General features: G+C 64.4%; 1 protein-coding gene and 1 pseudogene across 2 annotated transcripts in view; both read left to right on the top strand.

Annotated features, from left to right (window-relative positions):
- RASGRF1 (Ras protein specific guanine nucleotide releasing factor 1) overlaps positions 1 to 17,514 on the top strand; it is an 88,534-nt gene that overhangs the window by 44,507 nt on the left and 26,513 nt on the right. Inside the window, exons 9-15 of one of the 2 annotated variants that reach the window (XM_047738922.1) lie at positions 710 to 828; positions 2,509 to 2,669; positions 5,533 to 5,596; positions 7,260 to 7,396; positions 9,327 to 9,409; positions 15,525 to 15,773; positions 16,419 to 16,475. In XM_047738922.1, coding sequence (XP_047594878.1) covers positions 710 to 828; positions 2,509 to 2,669; positions 5,533 to 5,596; positions 7,260 to 7,396; positions 9,327 to 9,409; positions 15,525 to 15,773; positions 16,419 to 16,475 — 870 coding nt within the window. The remainder of the gene's footprint in view (positions 1 to 709; positions 829 to 2,508; positions 2,670 to 5,532; positions 5,597 to 7,259; positions 7,397 to 9,326; positions 9,410 to 15,524; positions 15,774 to 16,418; positions 16,476 to 17,514) is intronic. The other variant, XM_047738923.1, reaches the window with a different exon arrangement.
- Positions 3,137 to 3,286, top strand: LOC125105945 (uncharacterized; annotated as a pseudogene).

The raw sequence follows: 17,514 nt of genomic DNA, 5'->3' as shown, positions 1-17,514 counted from the left end.
CACTCCTCGCCTTCCCGCCCCTGGACATCCACCGCCTTCCCCCAACCGCCCCCCACCCCAGCATGCCTGATGCTTATTTAAAAGCGGGTGGATGGCGCCACCTGCTGGAGATGAGGGGCGTTGCGGCAGTCCGGGCAGGACAGGGTGGTCTTGTTGTCTCAGATCAGTGACCTGCTGTGTCCTGCTTCCCTCCCAGACATGAACAGAAGTCAGTCTCTCCCTGAGCCAGCTGGATTGCCAGCGCCCCCAAATTTAGCCGTTCCATAAGAAAACAACCCTATAAAGAGCATTCTAGGAAAACAATCAGCAAGTGCAAAGACTCTGAGGCAGGGCCGACCAGGGTCTGGTCTATGGTTGGAAACAAGGCTGTAGTGGACTGAGGGGAAGAGTAGTGGACAAAGGGCGCTTGCTGAGCTCCCCTCTTCCTCCCTGTTCTGCCATTCTGTTGCACGTGGCTCGGACTCGGATCAGACAGACCTGCTCCCTCATTGCTAACCTCCGTTTCCTTTTCCCGGAGACGAGGACACCTGCTTTCTTGGGTTTCCAGAACACAGTGAGACCATGCCTGCCTGTAGAGTGTGCAGCACACAGGGGCCCCTCGATTCACGACTGCAGGCTCCGAGAGTCCTGGGGCCAGGCTTTCTCGCTGGGTCTGGCCAGAGACTTGGCGTCCCCTCCTCCTGCCCCAACAGATTTCCCGTCCCCGCAGAATAATGCACGACGAAGTGAGCGAGACAGAGAACATCCGGAAAAACCTCGCCATCGAGCGTATGATCATCGAAGGCTGCGAGATCCTGCTGGACACCAGCCAGACTTTTGTGAGACAAGGTACACCCCCACCCGGGCACAGGTGGCCCTGCAGCAGGGTGGGCTGCCCCTGGGACCTCTCCAGAGGGCGTGCCTGCAGGGGGTCCCGAGGCCACTGGAGGGCCGTGGGTGTTGCATCCACACATGGATACTGTGGGCCTCACCGCGTCCTTCTCTCCAGAGGTAGACACGCTTCTCCCTAGGTGTCTGGTGTGTCCGTCGTGTGTCCCAGCAAACACTGACCCATGCTTTTCGGGGAGAGTAGGGCGCAGAGGACCAGTCCATATACAGACTATTGGCCACAAGCCTTTCCGTCAGAGGCAGTGTGGCTCAGTCCCTCTGTCCTCTTCTCGTCATCCTTGGCCTCTTGCAGAACCGTGTCCGGGAGGCCCAGTCCCAGGGAGGGCTGGGGAGACACTAGCTCCCCGCCTGGGGACATTGGAGCTTTGATGTCCCCGAGGGTTCCACCATCCAGAGCCCACATTCTGTGGGCACAGCTTCTGCTTGCACTCCTGGAGGTCCTCTGTCCGGCCCTGGGATTCTCCGAGCAGAAGAGAGGCCCCACCCCAGCCTGGCCAGCAGGTTTGCATGCATCCTCAGCTCGGAGTTTTGCTCTGAGCCCCTGTGTGGCCCCTGTGCCCTTCCCCAGGCTCAGCCTGCCCCCCCCCACCGAGCCGCACCAGGCCTGCGCTGGACACGCCCAAAGGATGACCCCTCCTGGCACAGGCAGCGTCCCCGCCGGCTAGGAATCCACTCTGTTCCCCAAGCAGGGTGTTTCCCTCCCTCCCTCGGGGCTGTGCCGGACCTGGAACCAGGCAAGGGGATCGAGAAAGCCCTTTCTCGCTCGTTAGACACGTGCCTCATTCATGCCGGGCCAGCGCCAGGCTGCAGGGACACCCCGGGTTGAGACTTGCCCCACCTTCCGGAAGCAGACTGCAGGGAGAGGGGTCCGTGAGGAGACAGACACAGGGCGGTGGTCCAGGCCATGATGGATGCAGGCGGGGGGCAGAGCAGGTGAGGGAGTCCGGGAGGGCTTCCCGGAGGGGAAGGACAAGTGGGAGTTCACGGGCCAGAGAGGAAGGGCTTTCCCACCAGGGAGCAGCTCTCGGAGCCACGGTCATGAGCTAGAGCTAGGGTGGCCAAGGCAGGACATGGCGCAGGGGAGGTGTGCACGTGCCTGACCCGGAAGGCCTTGAGCAGGTGGGAACAGAGGCGTGTGGTGTGGGTGTCGGGTGGGGCCAGAGCCGGGGCCTGGGGGCCTTCCTCCCTGGGGTCTGCCCCAGCACAGGGTGTCTGGGGTGGGGCCTGTCTGGCTCTGCGGCCCGTGAGCCGTGTCTGATTGGTGATGTCTGCGTGGCGCGGGCCACAGGGCTGTGCGTGGTGCTGATCCATCTGGGCCAACCCCAGCTCCCCACGTGTGCTGACCCCGAGACCCCAGCCCAGCCCCACGTGCCTGCCACATGGCCCCTGCCCTGGAGGGCTCCTCCGCCTGCCGGGGCTCTGGCTGGGGCACTAGGGGGTCCTGCCGGAAGCCGCGTGCCTCCACCATCTGGCTGACAGGGCAGAGGGAACACCGCCCGGGGTGCACAGGACTGCCGGGGACCGCCCGGGGCTGGCGTTGGGACGCACCGCAGCTGCCGAGCCGGCCACAGGCGAGCAAGGCTCTGGGAGCAGGGCTCAGGGTGCGTCCTCTGCCCACAGGCTCCCTCATCCAGGTGCCCATGTCCGAGAAGGGCAAGATCACCCGGGGCCGCCTGGGCTCCCTGTCCCTGAAGAAGGAGGGCGAGCGGCAGTGCTTCCTGTTCTCCAAGCACCTCATCATCTGCACCAGAGGCTCGGGGGGGAAACTGCACCTGACCAAGGTAGGGGCCGCTTGCAGGGGCCGACCCGGGGCCCGGCCGGTGGGCCAGGGCGTCAGAGACACGGGCGTGCACGTGCGCGCACTGGCTCCAAGGCGGGCTGGAGTGAGCTGGCTGCAGGCGGGTTTTCTAGGGAGATTGTGGGGAGTGAGAGGGTGAGTAGTGTCAGGACCCCCGCAGGAGCCCCCCCACAGGAGCCCCCACACCTGGTATCAGAGCAGAGGAGCCAGGAGGTCCAATGGAAGCCCTGAGGGGTGCTCCTGTGTGTGCGCGTGGGCACGGCTGTGGGGGAGGGGCCGACTGAGAAAGAGGGGCACCGGACCCCTTCTCCCCCTCGGGAGGCGCTGACATAGCTGCTCCCAGGCCTTCACCAGCACGACGGCGTGGGCACAGGAGCACTGGGCCCAGCCAGGGCTCACACACGAGGCCGGCCCCACACTCAGCTGACTGGCCCATCAGAAAGGGAAGGGAAACACCCAGCAGGGGAGACGCTGTGATGCCAAAGCTGGCTTTCCAGGGGCGAGGCCTCTCCATGGCCCTCCGGGTGAGTGGAGCCCCGCGATTTCCCCAAACGCAGGAAACTCCGCTGTGTCATTTGTGGTGGGAGGGATGCATCCCACCTTCCCCCCGACAATGAGATGGTTAAAAGGAAAAAAGCGAAGAGGGATCAGCACCTCAAACCCCTCCTGCTCCTTCACAGACCACAGGGCCTTGGCTTGTGTTGTCCAGGTCTTTCTTTCCTGGAAGACCGCCTTCCTCTCCCAGTACCTGCTCACATGCCACTGGCCGTGAGGTGCCCCCCGGGCAGCGTGTCCAGCTCCCCAGCCCAGCACGCTGCTTATCTCGCGGCTCTGAGCCCCGTGCTCCGTCTGCAGAGAAGGGTGCCCATCCTCAGCAGGGGCTCTGCGGGCACGCGGGCGGCGGGCGGCCGGTGCTGAGTCGAGGCCCAGCACGCATGCCCATGGGTGCAGTCTCCACTGCAGGCTTGCTTCCGCGGGTCCACCGTCCAAACACATCGCGGCCTAGAAGGGACCGTAACCTCCCACAAGCTGCTACGGCGTCCAGCGCTGGCATCTGGGACGGTCCTGCTCCGGGGACGTGCGGCCAGTTAGGGGGTGGGCCGTGCCTGCGGAAATCCGTCCACAGGGAATACTGCAGTGTCCACCGAATTCGGATCGGGCCCTTTCCTTACTTCCGAGCTCCGGGGCTCCGGCCGGGTGGGTGGGCGTTCCCCAGCAGGCGGCCGGCCGTGGGCAGACGGAGCCTGAAAGCGCGTGGTTTCCTTTTTGTGAGTTTTCTCCTATTTGGGCAGGGGCGGGGGGCCGTGTAAGCGTCTCACGTCCCTCGGCGCGACGGACACGGGGCTGCTGCTCGGCCACCCCCAAGCCTCGGAGTACCCAACAGGACTGGACACACCTGCTTTCGGGGCGCCTGCGAGGGCCAGGGGAGCGGGTGCAGAGCGGGCGCGGAGCCCGGGAAACGGCAGGAGCTCGGCGGGCGCAGAGCGTGGTCGTTCTTGCTGTCGTGACAGACTTACAGCGACGAAGGCCACAAGCACTTGCGAGATAACCACGGCGGGCGGGGTGCTCTCTGGCCTGCTCTGTGGGCCCCCACCTCCTGGAACCACCCATTGAAGCGGATCCTGAGACGCCCCTGTCTGACAGGCGGGGGAATCGGGGCGTCTCGAAGCCGCCCGTGGCAAAGCAGGGATTTGAACCCACGCCGGCCAGCCGGCTCCGGGGCCGATGGTCTGAAACACAGACGGCTTCCCGACGCCCGGAGACACGTCCGCCAGAGTGAAGACCATGGCAAGGTCTGTGGCAGGAAGAGACTGTCGAGCACCGTGGGGCGTGGCAGCTCGTCAAGCCTGGGGGCTCACCTGAGGCCGCCGAAGCGCAGAGCCAGAACGCAGGGTTTGGGGCTCTGCATCCGGGGACAGCCCGCTGCAAACGGCACGGCCGGCTCTCTGCGGCCACCGGTCCTTGTATGAGGTGTCCATGCCCGGTGACAAGCTGCCCCTGACGGAGGGCTCACGGCGTTCGTGGTCTCACCTCGGCTGCTGGCAGGGGCGGGGTCTCATGGGGTCACGTCCAGGCCCGGGGGCTGCACCAGTGTTCCTGGGGTGGCCTCCCCACGTGGTCCAAGGGACACCCGGAGAACAGGCAGGAGGTGCAGGCCACCCGAGAAGCCGGCCGCCAGCCTGGCCCACACTCAAGAGAGAGGAAAGCCGACCTCACCTTTCCGGGGTGGGTATCCACATCTTCCACCACCCCCCAAGGTCATGGCCACTGTTGTCACAGCACCGGGCATCTCACGCCCGGGAGAGGCTTCCACACTCGAGGAAGAGGGGCACTTTCCCAGGCGTCCCTCAGAACAGGCAACCAGCAAGCGACCGGGCGAGGTCAGGCCTCAAGTCTCTCCCCGATCCCAGCACTAGCCTCCAGGTGACAGGGGCACCTTGTGGGCAAGACCCCTCCCCGGATCTCATCGTACCTGTAAAATCAGAGCGGGACCATGATGCGTGCAGTCAATGGCCCCGTGTCCCTACTGGCAACATGACGGTGTGGCCCAGACTTGGGGGTCCACACTGTGCAGGCTCAGGGCCCCTGACTTTCAGGGCCCTCAACCCTCCCTGACTCTCACTTGGGGGAGCCTGATGAGACCGTCCCACCTGACCCACTCCACGGGACTTCTTACATGAGGACGATGTCCCTCAACACGAAAACCACCACACCCACGGGAACACAACACGGGCACACACATGTGCATACGTGCGTGCACACCCGTAAGGCTGTGTCCCGCCCTTCCACGGGGCTCTGTCCCCCGCGCGTCCCACTGACTCAGGCCGGTCCCTGCTGTCTTTCAGAACGGGGTCATCTCGCTGATCGACTGCACCCTGCTGGAGGACCCGGAGAACACAGAGGAAGACGGTAGGACACCCGCTCACCCCGCCCCATCTGGCTGGGGGGACAAGAGGGTGCTGAGGGGTGGCCGGCAGGTGGGAACCCCTGTCCACTGTCCTCTTTCCCCCCACGCTGCTTGGGCCCCTGGACATGGGCGCCCAATTCAGTTTGGGGTCCCAGCTCCTCCGTGGGGACCCCCCATTCACATGTCCACGGGTCCCACCCACAGTGGCTCCCCTGGGTCCTGTGGAAGGGGTCAGGAAAGCACTGCTCTGTCCTCCAGTGAGAGGCGTGGGGACACACAGGGTGGCCGCCTGGGCAGGGAGGGCGACTCGTGGGGAAGGCAGGGGATGGGCCAGCTGGTGTGGAGGCTTCTGTGGGGTTTCCCTCCCAGGCGTCACTGGGGATGGGCTCGTTATTTTAGGTCAGGGGGGCCACTACTGTTGATTGATTGGGCAGACATTGGTCCTCGTGTCCCTTCTGCTCTGTCCCCCCGCCCTCTGTGAGGGAACCCCATCAGAACTCTGCGTCTTTGCCCTTCCCCAGACCGGGGTTCCTCAGAGCAGGGCTGTGTCTGAGCCGTCTCAGATCGGGAGTTTTGCAGAAGGCGTGGGCCCCCGTCCATCCACACTCACTCACACGTCCCCGGTCGGCCTTTCCTGCCCCCGCCCAGGGAGCCGGGTCACACGGCCCCCAAGGGAAGGACAAACACGTCATGTGGTCACCCAGAGCGCTCCTGGTGCCTGACCTGCTCTAATCCCAGCCACGGCGGGGCCACGGGAAGGCCCCGACTCAAGCGGAACGGTCGGACCCCACAGCCCTCTTCCCTCCAGAGCCAAGGGAGATAGCGACCTGGCCCCACGGGACCCCCAGTCCACACACTCACTCGCAGGCACCCCGCTTCCCAGAGTGGCCAGCACCGTCCCATCCCTGAGCCACCACCCAGCCCAGCACGGAACCCTAAGACTCTCGAGGGTCAGAACTGGAAGGCTGGGGCCCCAGAGACGTCCTGTCCCTTCTGTACAGGAAGACATCCGCAGCAGGGGTGGGAAGGGCACCCTCGGGGTCACGTAGCCACCAACGGCAGAGCAGGGCCCTACCCCCTTCTGCCCCGCGCGGTACCTGAGCTAACGAGGGCGCCCCGGAAGGCACCATGAACTGCTCTCGCTCAGCCTCCGAGAGCCCGCACATTTCTTGGGTTGGGAACAGCATCAGAATTACCCAGGATGTCGCTCTGGGGGGCTCTGCCCTGAGCTGAATGTCCAGTCTGGCCCGTAAACGTTGACGACTGGAAATTCCCCTTCAGGCCCTGGGATCACCTGAGGGCAGCGGGCGGGCCCGGCGGGGAGGCCCGTTCTAGTCCTGGATTCCCCGTGGCCGCCGGGTCTCTGGGACATCCTCGCTCGGAACCTCAGCTGCCCGTCGGCGGGATGACGGCAGAGGCCAACCCCCCAACCCAGGCTCCCTGGTTCTGCCGCTGGGACGGCCTCACGGGTTTTGAGCTACTTCTCAGTCTTTGTTTGTGTCTGGCGTGGGGGTTCCTCCCCGAGGGGGCAGGGGATGTTTTCCCGGTAGCGAGGGGCCCAGTGCCTTCATCGTGGGTAAGACAGGGAGGGGGCATGGTGAAGATGTTTCCCAGCTCAGGAAGGGCCCCGCTCATTCTGCTGACTCTGTGTTTTGCAACTGGAAGCCAAAGGAGCCAACCAAGACATAGACCACTTGGATTTTAAGATTGGGGTGGAGCCCAAGGATTCCCCGCCTTTCACCGTCATCCTCGTGGCCTCGTCCAGGCAAGAGAAGGCGGCGTGGACCAGCGACATCAGCCAGGTCAGCCAGCTCACCTGTCCCGGAAGCGTGTGGTCCCTTCAAGTCTGAGCTCTTGGAGCCCTGGGGGCAAGGTTCTAACAGAAAGGACGCCAAGTCCAGCCCGGGCCAAGGCTGAGGCCAGCTGTCCCCTCCCATTGCCAGAGTCTGGAAAACTGGGCAGAGTCTGGGCAGTCTGGGAACCCCTTGCACTGGGATCATACCTTACTGTGATTTTTGAAACTCCAGATTCTTGGGCTCCACTGGGCTTCCCCACAGCCCTAGAGGTAAGTTTCAGGGACAAAGCCAGGGAATCCACCTTTTAGCACGTATGCCCCAGGACATTGGCACACACAGAAAAGTCTGAGCACCACCCCTGTGGGATACTGGACATCACAGAGCTTCGGGACACAGGGAGGGCCCTCCAAGGCCTAGTGTCAGCTATGCGGAGAGAAGGCTTGGTCTCCGTCTTTGACCGCATGCCAGGGACCAGGGACCAGGAAGCACAGGGACCAGTGAGCAGCCCCGGAGGGCTGTGGGCTCCTGCGCGACCGGGACACAGACGGAGTCTGGAAAAGGCTGTCCGTGGCCCCGGGCAGGACTGGCCTCTCCCTGGGTTAGCACAGCCCTGTCCCCGTAGCGGAGGAGCCCGTCCGGGCCGTCCACCAGCAGCTGCCCTGCAGACTGGGTGAGCCTCTTGGGGAGCAGCGGACAGCGGGAGGAGGGGGACGGCCAAGCTGGGGATTCCCGTCATTTGAGGCAGGAGGCCTGGGGCAGAGGCTCTGCTCTATCTAGTGGTGGGCCCCCGGCACTGGTTCTTATGCCCCGTTTCCAGGCTGCCCAGATGGTTGCTCCCCCAGCCCTCTGGCCTGCCTGCCCGTCTGGAAACGCCAGGAGAGCGAGGCAGCTCAGGGGAGCACGCAGCGGGTGTCTGCCCCTTCTGTGTGCTAACACGTGTTCTCAGAGCTCCCAGTGTGCCCTGGAGAAAACCAAAAAACCGGAAACTAGGAAAAAGTACCGAGGCCAGTGGGGGCCCCCGGCCCTCCCCAGGGCCCCCAATGCCTCCAGGGAGCCCTGTTCACAGCCAGACGCCCTGCCTTCCGCTGCAGCCGGTAGAACCAGAGCTGAAGGGAGCCTCTGAGCTGTGGGCTGGAGACGCTGGGCTGGGAAGTGCAAGGAGTAGGAACCCCCCTCTGGCAGACCCCTCCCAAAGAACGGGGGGCCTAGCCCTGTCGGACGCTGGTCCCGGGGGGGCCTCCCACGCCCGGCCAGCTCCCCTGACACACGTGCCCTCGCAACCAGGAGATGCTGAGATGTGCCCGCTGCAGCGATGTGAAGGCTGGGGGCAGGGGCGGTGAGAGGGAAAGGGACCCCCGCAGAGATGTACTTTCCGTTTGGGGGGTACTTATTCAAAGCAGAATGTGGATTTTGAGTTTCTCCGAGGCTGAGGGAAACGTGGGTTCCTGTTCCCCTAGTCCCAGCAGCCCGGCCTCTCCCAGACGGGGTTTCTGACGTGGAAACCGTCCGCAGCCCCAGAGTGTGGCTGTGAGGGGGGCAGAGGACCCACAGTGCGGGACCTCGGGCACGGGGTGTGGAGGTTGATGCCAGCCACAGTGGCCTGACCTGGACCTTCACGCCAGACCCCAGAGGTCAGCCACCAAGCGGCCAGGTCGGGCGCCCCCGTCTGCCGATACCCAGCAAGGCCAGTTTCATCCCTGCTTCGAAGTCAGGGATGGGAAGGCCCAGGGAGGCGAGTCCCCAGAAGGTCGCCGGGGTCGGAGTTGGGCTCCGATGCGAGTGAAGGGAGGCTGTGGCCGACCAGCCCTTGTCGGACGACGCTCCGGTGTGAGGACCCCGCATCCAGCTGGGCCCATGAGCCGCTCCCTGGGCGCAGCTGCTGTGGGGCCCAGGGTGGTGGCCACAGCTCTGACCCCACCCCCGCCCCCGCTTCCAGTGTGTGGATAATATCCGGTGCAATGGGCTGATGATGAACGCGTTCGAGGAGAACTCCAAGGTCACCGTGCCGCAGATGATCAAGTAAGTCGTGCCCTACAGCCGGCAGGCTCCGACCCAGGGAAGACCGTGGCCACAGCCACAGCCCTGTGGGCTCACAACCTGGGGATGGCCACAGCCACGGCTACAGCCACAGCGCAGCAGGCTCGTGACCCAGGGATGGCCACGGCCATAGCCACAGCCTGGTGCGCTTGTGACCTGGGGACAGCCACGGCCACAGCCCAGCAGGCTTGCGTCTGGGGACGGCTACAGCGGGGCACGGGAGCCTCCAGCCACGGGTCTCCCAGACATACTGGCTGCACCTTCAGGCCTTGGAGGCGTCTGTGTTTCTGTTTGTTTTACGCCAACGCGCATTCAGACGAGGGCTCCAGCTTCGTTTCTGTGGTTTCCAAATGTGGATTTGGGGGGTCAGCTGTCGGCTATTACAGGAGTGAAACTTGATGCATTTATTTTAATAACTATTTTTTTCCTCATCACAAAATGAGAGCATTTCAGAAACACGGGCTCAAGGACGGCGGCATCTGTCCGAGCGACCGCAAGGGCGAGGCAGGGTGTCCGTTGAGCCCGTGGTCGGAGCTCCCCGGGACCCCCAGGCCCGCTGCTCGCCCGCCGTGCGCTCTCCCCGCCTCACCCTCCTTCCTGCCCCAGCTGCGCTCCGCGTGTGATGGCGGACGGGTCCCTCAGTGTTTCCGAGCTCGGACCCCACGCTGTGAGCGGGAGAGGGTGACGCCTCCCCACCAGGAGGACGTGTTTTCTTGTTCGAGGGCAGGAGGTTGCGTATGTAGTTTTTGTTTCCCGCACAAAGAGCTAGCGTTCTGTGCCATCCGGGGCGATGCCTCCCACGACCCGTTCGGGAGGCGCAGGGAGCAATGTCCAGCGTCACCAGGCGCGTCCTGAGCCTGCGTCCCCGAGCCGACTATGCCGGCCTGAGTCCGGGCGGCGGGAGCGGGAACCTGGCTGAATTCTCTCTGCGGCCCCGGTGCCGCTGCACGCCTGTGTCTCTCAGATGCAGCGAGGCCCCGGGCTGATTTGTTCAAGCGGGAAAACGACAGCCACCGGTGGAATCACGGTTAAGAGTGACCCAGGCTCCCACTCGTACTCTCTTGCCGAGGACACGGCGTCCAAGAGGTGAAAGTGAGCCAGGCATCTCCTGCAAGGGAAAAACAGCGCGTTTTAAACTATGACAGCGGCAGAGTGAAGGGAGCGTGCACGGCACAGGGACCACGCGAGGACCCGCCAGCCGCAGGCTCAGGCAGCAGCGGCCGAGCGCGGCATCCCGGTCCCGGGAGCGCCGTGGGAGCAGAAGCCATCAGGCATGGTCTCTGCCCTCCCTGACCCTTTAGTGAGAGAAACGCTTGTGGGTCTGAGCGGGTCCGGAGGTGAGAGGTGACGGCCCCTGGCACGGTGGGACGGACGCCGCAGAGAGGACACCAGAGCCGACCGTGAGGATAATGGCAGGGAAGGGCGCTCTGGGAGGAGGGAACAGCATGAACAGGTGCAGAGGCAGGAAAGCACAAGTGTTGGGAATGATAATTAGCCCCGTGGGGTGGCAGGACGGGTAGAGTGGACTGGCGCAGGGGGAGGTGACCGGCCTCCATGTCCACCGCCAGAACCACCCGCCCAGACGAAGGCCCCAGAATAGGAAGGCTCAGGGACCCCAGGAAGGAGCTGAGCCACAGCCCAGCGTGTCTGTTCTGAACACATGTGAGGAGCCAGGGCTGGAGTGGGCGTCACGCCTGATCACTCAGCATCACTGGCCCCGCAGCCTTCCCTACCCGTGTGTGGCCTGTAGGGACCAGCGGGAGGCCTGACGGGGAGGAAAGCCCCTGGGCCGGCCACACCCCTGCCGGCCCCACCGAGCTGTCCTGGCAGGTGTGTGGCCCCGGGCAGAGGGTAAAGGGGGGGATGGGTGTCGCGGGCATGAGCACCGAGCATCCCCGTGCCTCGGGCACGTTGCTCCTGAGTGGCACCCGCTGGGTCCTCCCATCCGTGGGTTCGGCACTCATACGCTCGCTGAGGTCGTGTGTGTCTCGTGTCCCACACGCTGCCCCCTCCTCTGTCCTGCTCGCAGCTTCCTCTCACTGTTCATAGTGCGCTTGGGATTTCTTACAGGATCTGCATCGTGAACGACGGGGCGGAGGGGGCGGGAATCAGACGAGGGTAACGTGACGGGCGAAGGGTTAGGGTCTCCGCCGGGCACCACTCTGACAGGGAGCACGTGGGCACTGAGGGCCTGGCCGGATGGCAGGTGGGCGGGGACCGTCCCTGCATCTGTGCCCACAAGCCTGAGTCCCTGACACACCCGCCACATCAGATGGACTCGGGAGTGGCCCGATTTGGGGTTCGAAGCCCAAAGAGGCACGAAGCCCCGTGCTGCCTCCAGGCACAGCGTGTCTGGGCACTCTGGTGTGTGGACGCAGGTGGACACAGGCAAGAGGAGGGTCCAGCCACGCAGAGAGCTGAGGACTCTCTCTGCGCCCGCCTTGGGCCCCAGGGCACTACAGCGGCCCCAGCACGTGGCCTTGGGGACGGTGGTCCTGGGGTCGGTGGGGGAGCACCCTCCCTGAATCACGGCAGCTCGGCCATGCCCAGAGGCATCTCACAATGGACACCCCTGCAGCACGAGCCCCCGTCTTCCTGACAAGAGCCGCAGTCCAGCCTGGGTTTCCACTCGGGACAGGCCCTGCAACCAACACTGGCGGCCAGTTCACAACGGAGGCGACGGGTGACAGGAGATGTTTCCAGCCTTCTCTGTCCGTCCAGACGCAGAAGGAACCCGGAGAGAAGGTGCTGGGAGCAAAAGGCCCCAGAGGGGTCCGATGTGAGCCACGCAGTCCGACACGGTCCCTGTGAGCATGCCGGGCCCGGGCTGGACACGCTGGGGCCCAGGCACAGAAGGTTTCCCCACTCTGGGGACAGACCAGACTGCCACATGGGAGCCCCTGGGCCACAGGCTGGACGCCGCCGACCGAGAGGGCCTCCTCCTGTAGACACGTCTCCTGCCCGGTCTTCTCTCTCGTCCCTTCCTCTGGAGACTCCCGGCACGAAGCCGGTCCCTCTCTGCATCCCCCGTGGGGCTTATGCTTTCCCTCGCCGACCTCACCCCATTGCCGCTGCCTGTCGGAGCCGGGACACTTTCTCGGGCGTGTGTGGGACATCCCTCCGCTGGCGTCTGAGCGCCCGGGCCTCGGGCTCCTTTGACACCACAATTTTGTCTCCAGGATCCAGGAAACCTCTGTGATCTCAGATGATCCCGTGCTTTCCTGAGTCACAGCGGACCCAGAAGCCGAGGTCTTATAAAGCGTCTGTGTCTTATGGCAGTTTCCCTGGAAGGGGTCGTCCAGCCTATTTCTTCAGGAAGGGCCCTCTGGACGGCAGGGTCTTCCCAGGCTCTGTGGCTCTTTCTCCTCCTGAGAAGGAATCCCTGCTCACTGATGGCACCCGATAAAGGTGGTTTCCTTTCCCAGGAATATTTTGAATCCCAGGGATGTGTCCAGAGAGGGCCCTGGAAAGACAGCGTCGGTGCTCCTGGATGGGAGACCCCCCAGGAGAACCCATGACCCCATTTACCACCCATGCCTGGTCCCGGAGGCCACTCACTTTGTTAAAAGAGTTTGCTAAAGCCTTGTGAGGTAGACCTTCCTGTTCCACGTCACAGACCAGAGAACGGAGGTAAGTCTGGTGTCCGATGACACTAGGACACAGGTGACAGGTGTCCTTCCAAACCGTGTGTTCTGACTCCAAGCCTCGAGTCCTTCACCAGACCACGGGTGTGACGACCTGTAGGAGCTGAATTCCTGTGTCTTTGGGGCTTGTACTCTGGAAGCTCATTTTGATAAGATTTCCAGGCTTGTCCTTTGTTTGCCCTTCTGTGTCCCAGTCGCGTCCCAGCGGCACACAGGGGAGACGTCAGGCAGCTGCTGCCTGCGTAGGGAAGCACGGTGGCCCGTGTGTGCAGAGGAAGGGCAAAGGCGGCTCGAGGAAGGAGACCTGAAGCCCCAGGGGTGAAGTGCCCTCGCCGGGCGCCCCCTGGGAGTGGGCACCGTGTCTGACGCCAGGCTGCTCGCGGCCGCTGCACCAACACGGAGACCACGATTCTGAGATTCATGACGTCCAGAAGCGAGAGACCACAGCTACCAAGGCAGGACGGGACTGCCCCGTGAGACCAACAGAACGCCCCTCCCGGGGTCTCCCCACCAGTGGGTGGGCGCTGCGTGCGGGACAGCAATTGGAACCACCGGCCACCGCCATGCCAGGAGAGGCCCCTGACCTCACGCTCCCCGCTGAGAGGCATGTGGCCGAGCGAGCCCCGCCATCGGGTCATTAGACCTGTGAGGCCTGGTTAGCTGCCCTGACACCTGTCCCAGAGGATGGAGGCGTCCCGCCACCAGATCCAACACGGAAGGTCCCGGAACAGCCAGGTTGCTCTGCTGGGATCCCACGCCATCCGGAAATCACTCTGGACCGGGATGCAGGACTCAGGAAGGTCCAGGACCCCTGCCCAGCCCTGAGCGTCTTACTGTAGTCCAGTCCCTGAGGTCCGGCGATCTTCTGCTGGCTGAAGACTGACCTTTGTACTTTAATAGGCAGCTGGGGGGCGTGAAGGTGGGCATGACCTCTGCAGAGGCCGGCAGGGTAAAGGGACAGAGCTGCTAGGCAGTCCCCTTCCGCCTCCTGCCCAGTCTGGGGACTCCTCATCAACGGCCGTGGCAGTTGGCTCCGTCCTGAGCTGAAGGGAGGACAGCTGTGGGTGGATGCTGGTGGAGAAATCACAGGGAAAGAAGGCAGTACGGTTGTCAGAAAATGTGAGAGCCCTGGGGACCTAACACGGCGATGTCCGTGTGTCGCGCTTGCTCATGCAGACCTGATTCCTTGTATGGCTCTTTGTTTTGATTTGTGAGCTCATTTTCCGGAGGGATTTATCCATGAAGGTCTTGCCGAGCCTGGTGGAGGGGTGCCCTGGCAGGCCCACAGCCTGGGACCACTCTTCATACCGGTCGGGGGTCCCTGATAACGATGTGGTACGTGATTGTGTGCCCAAGCCATGGGGAGACAAAGGGCATGTTCTCAGGAGCGTCTGTGCCCCGTCCTCCCTTCCCTGGAGCCCAGGCTAACCCAGGACGCTCACCCCTCCTTCCCCCAGTGGGTAGAGTTTTCAGGGCCCCCGCCCAGGGCCTCAGCCATCTGTGGGGTTCTCACCCCAACACCCTCCTCCCCACAAGACCCAGGCCTGGCCCTTCCCAGTGGAAACCCGAGGGCTCCGTATGCATAAGTGGCCAATGTCCCAAAGACACATGAAGCATCCGCTGGTTTCCAGATTCCTCTAGGAATCTCCTTAGATCTTTCTGTTCCCGCTTAGTTTTTCCTGAGGTGGAACTCATATAGCCTAAAACTCGGCGTTTTGAAGTGTACGGTTTGGGATTTTAGCGCATCACTGTGGTGCGAACCTCACCGCCGTCCGATTGCAGAATGTCTCCGTCACCCCCCAAACCCCCCTCTGCCACGTGTTGGCGGTCCGCGCCCTCCCCCCGCCCTCCCCCCACCCTCCGGCGGGCTGCCGCCTGCTCTCCGTGTCGGTGGACCGGGCTGTTGGGGATGTGTTGTAGAAACGAAGTCCTAGGATGTGCGGACTTGGCTCCTGGATTCCCTCACTCGGCGTGTCCTGCAGAGCCGCGATGTGGGGCCCTTCCCCACAGACAGCGCCCGCTCCCAGCCGAGCCGCCCTCAACGCGTGGACGCACCTCGCCAGGCTGTTCCCTGAGCCGCGCGCGGACCCCGGGGTCGCCTCTCCCGCGCGGCGTTAGGAATAGCGGTGCCGTGAACCCTTGAGGACGGGTCGCCCTCCTCTTAGCCCAGCAACACGCCGTCTGTGAGTTTGTTAGGTTTTGTCCAGAATTTCTAGGCGGATACGGGGCTGTTGCTGGGAGCCAGACCCAGCGTCCCGGCATCCCATTCCTGCCTAGGGCCGCCCTCCCACCTTTCTGGGGCCCCTGAGCAGGCCGGCCAGCCTCTAGCAGGTGTCCGTGCGTCCGTCTGTCTGCCCGCCCGAGGCGGCCGTGCGTCGGGGAGGCAGTGGCGGCAGGAGCATGGGCTCACCGGCACAGACCGCCGTCTCCCCGGGGCCCTGCCTCCCCCGCAGGTCGGACGCCTCCCTCTACTGCGACGACGTGGACATCCGCTTCAGCAAGACCATGAACTCCTGCAAAGTGCTGCAGATCCGCTACGCCAGCGTGGGGCGGCTGCTGGAGAGGCTGACCGACCTGCGCTTCCTGAGCATCGACTTCCTCAACACCTTCCTGCACTCCTACCGCGTCTTCACCACGGCCATCGTGGTGCTGGACAAGCTCATCGCCATCTACCGGAAGCCCATCAGCGCCGTCCCCGCCAGGTGGGCAGCCCTCCCGCCGCCGGGCCCCGGCCGTCCGGGCCAGGAGGGAAGCTGAGCTCGGGGCCCAGGCTGAGGCTGCAACCTGAGCGGGGGGGATGCGGGCTCCCCGGGAACCAGCCCACCCTCTGTGCAGGGGCAGGGAGGGCTGAGCGGTCCAGGCCCCGCCGTCTTCCCCTCTGCCTGGGGGCTCTCGGGGTGGGGGGGCATCTCAAGGGTGCACGAGGCTCTCCCCACAGCACAGGACTTCCCCACCTTCCCATTTCAGAAAGAAGGGGGGGGTGGGCGGAAGGACACAAAGAGAGGCCGAGACTCTCAGCCCTTCCCCACTGGGACCCCACCCTGCTGTGGAGAGAGGGGAGCCCCCTCGGGTGCACGTGGGCCGGTGCGGCCTCTGGGAGGCAGTCCACCTTGACCTCACGTCAAAACCACGCGTCCAGCCCCAGCGCCACAGCGCTGCCCTGCCATCAGGCCAGCCGGGACCCGGAGAGGCCGGGAGACTCATCCCCAGGCCCCCAAGTGTCCGGGGCTGAGTGGGGGCCCGTCCATGAGTTGGTGGAGCGGGCAGGCGGCGGTGGCCCTCACTCTCCTTTTCCTCCTGTCCTCCTGCTGCCCTGCTCCGTCCGCTGTTCATCCGCCCGCCCCCAGCTCTGGCCAAGCCTCGAGGGGCCCGGTGGGTCACCGCGAGCCCTGGGTCCCTGCCAGGTGAGAACTCGGACAGGCACAGCCCACATCACGGGGTCCGGGCTAGCCTGGCAGAGGCCTGGGGCAGCCCAGAGAGCCGGCCTGGGAGCCGCAGGGTCGGTCCAGCTGCCTGGCACCCAGCCTCTGAGCCCAGCAGGAGCCTCCAGCCCCCGCCCCCTGCCACCAACCAGTTACCCGGGCAAGAGCAGCACGGAGCGAGGCCGGGCAGGGAGTGACCGCACGTGGCCTGCAGCCCACAGAGACGCATGGGGAAGGGAGTTAGCCCGGGGACAGCGAGGCCACATCGTGAGGGCTGCTCTGTGGTCGTCCAAGTTCAGAGACCGGATCCATCCCCTGAGGGAGGTTGCTGCTCTGGGAGTGGGAGGGACCAGCAGGTGACTTCCTTTTCTGCCCAGGCCTGCGTGGTGGCCAGGCCAGCCCATCCCGAGGCTCAGAGCCCCACTGAATGCCCCCCACCCCTGGGGTGAGACCGGGGACAGAGCTGCTGCGCCCCACCAGCTTCCCAGGCCACTGGGAGGCCAAGCTGGTCTCAAATGAGAGCCCAGGACGTGAGGAGGGCTCAGGAGGCCTGGAGGCTCTAACCAGCCTACTTCCCTACCCCCATCTCTGCAACCGAGCAGTCAGCTACCCAGTGGCCCCCCACCCCGATGCCCCAGCCCCCCACCTGCCCACACTGGCTCCCCGTCCATCTGCTCTGACCGTATCCGGGCAGGGCCGATCTCGTTTCTCTGCTCTGAACTTCTGGAACCTTCCCAACCTGAGAAAGCTGGACAGACCACCCCGTGCAGGCTGGGTTCCCACATGCAAACTAAGGAAACCCTTCCTGGGAGCCCAGGGGTCTGTCCCGCGCAGAACATAGCAGAACATAGCACAGACACGTTGCACACATGTGAGTGATTGCATGTGTGACTACAAGCACGTCATCCGCTTCCAGCCTGGCCCTGAGAGGTGGGCCCCGGCGTGCACAGAGAGGGGCCTGACCAGGACGGCTGGGACACCCACTTTCCGCTCCCTGCCCCAGGCCTGCCCCCACTCCCAT

This window comes from Lutra lutra, chromosome 7 (assembly GCF_902655055.1).
Source record: "Lutra lutra chromosome 7, mLutLut1.2, whole genome shotgun sequence".
Classification (NCBI taxonomy): domain Eukaryota; kingdom Metazoa; phylum Chordata; class Mammalia; order Carnivora; family Mustelidae; genus Lutra; species Lutra lutra.
The sequence above is the reverse complement of the archived record's forward strand: the minus strand, read 5'-3'. Positions and strand labels throughout refer to the sequence as shown.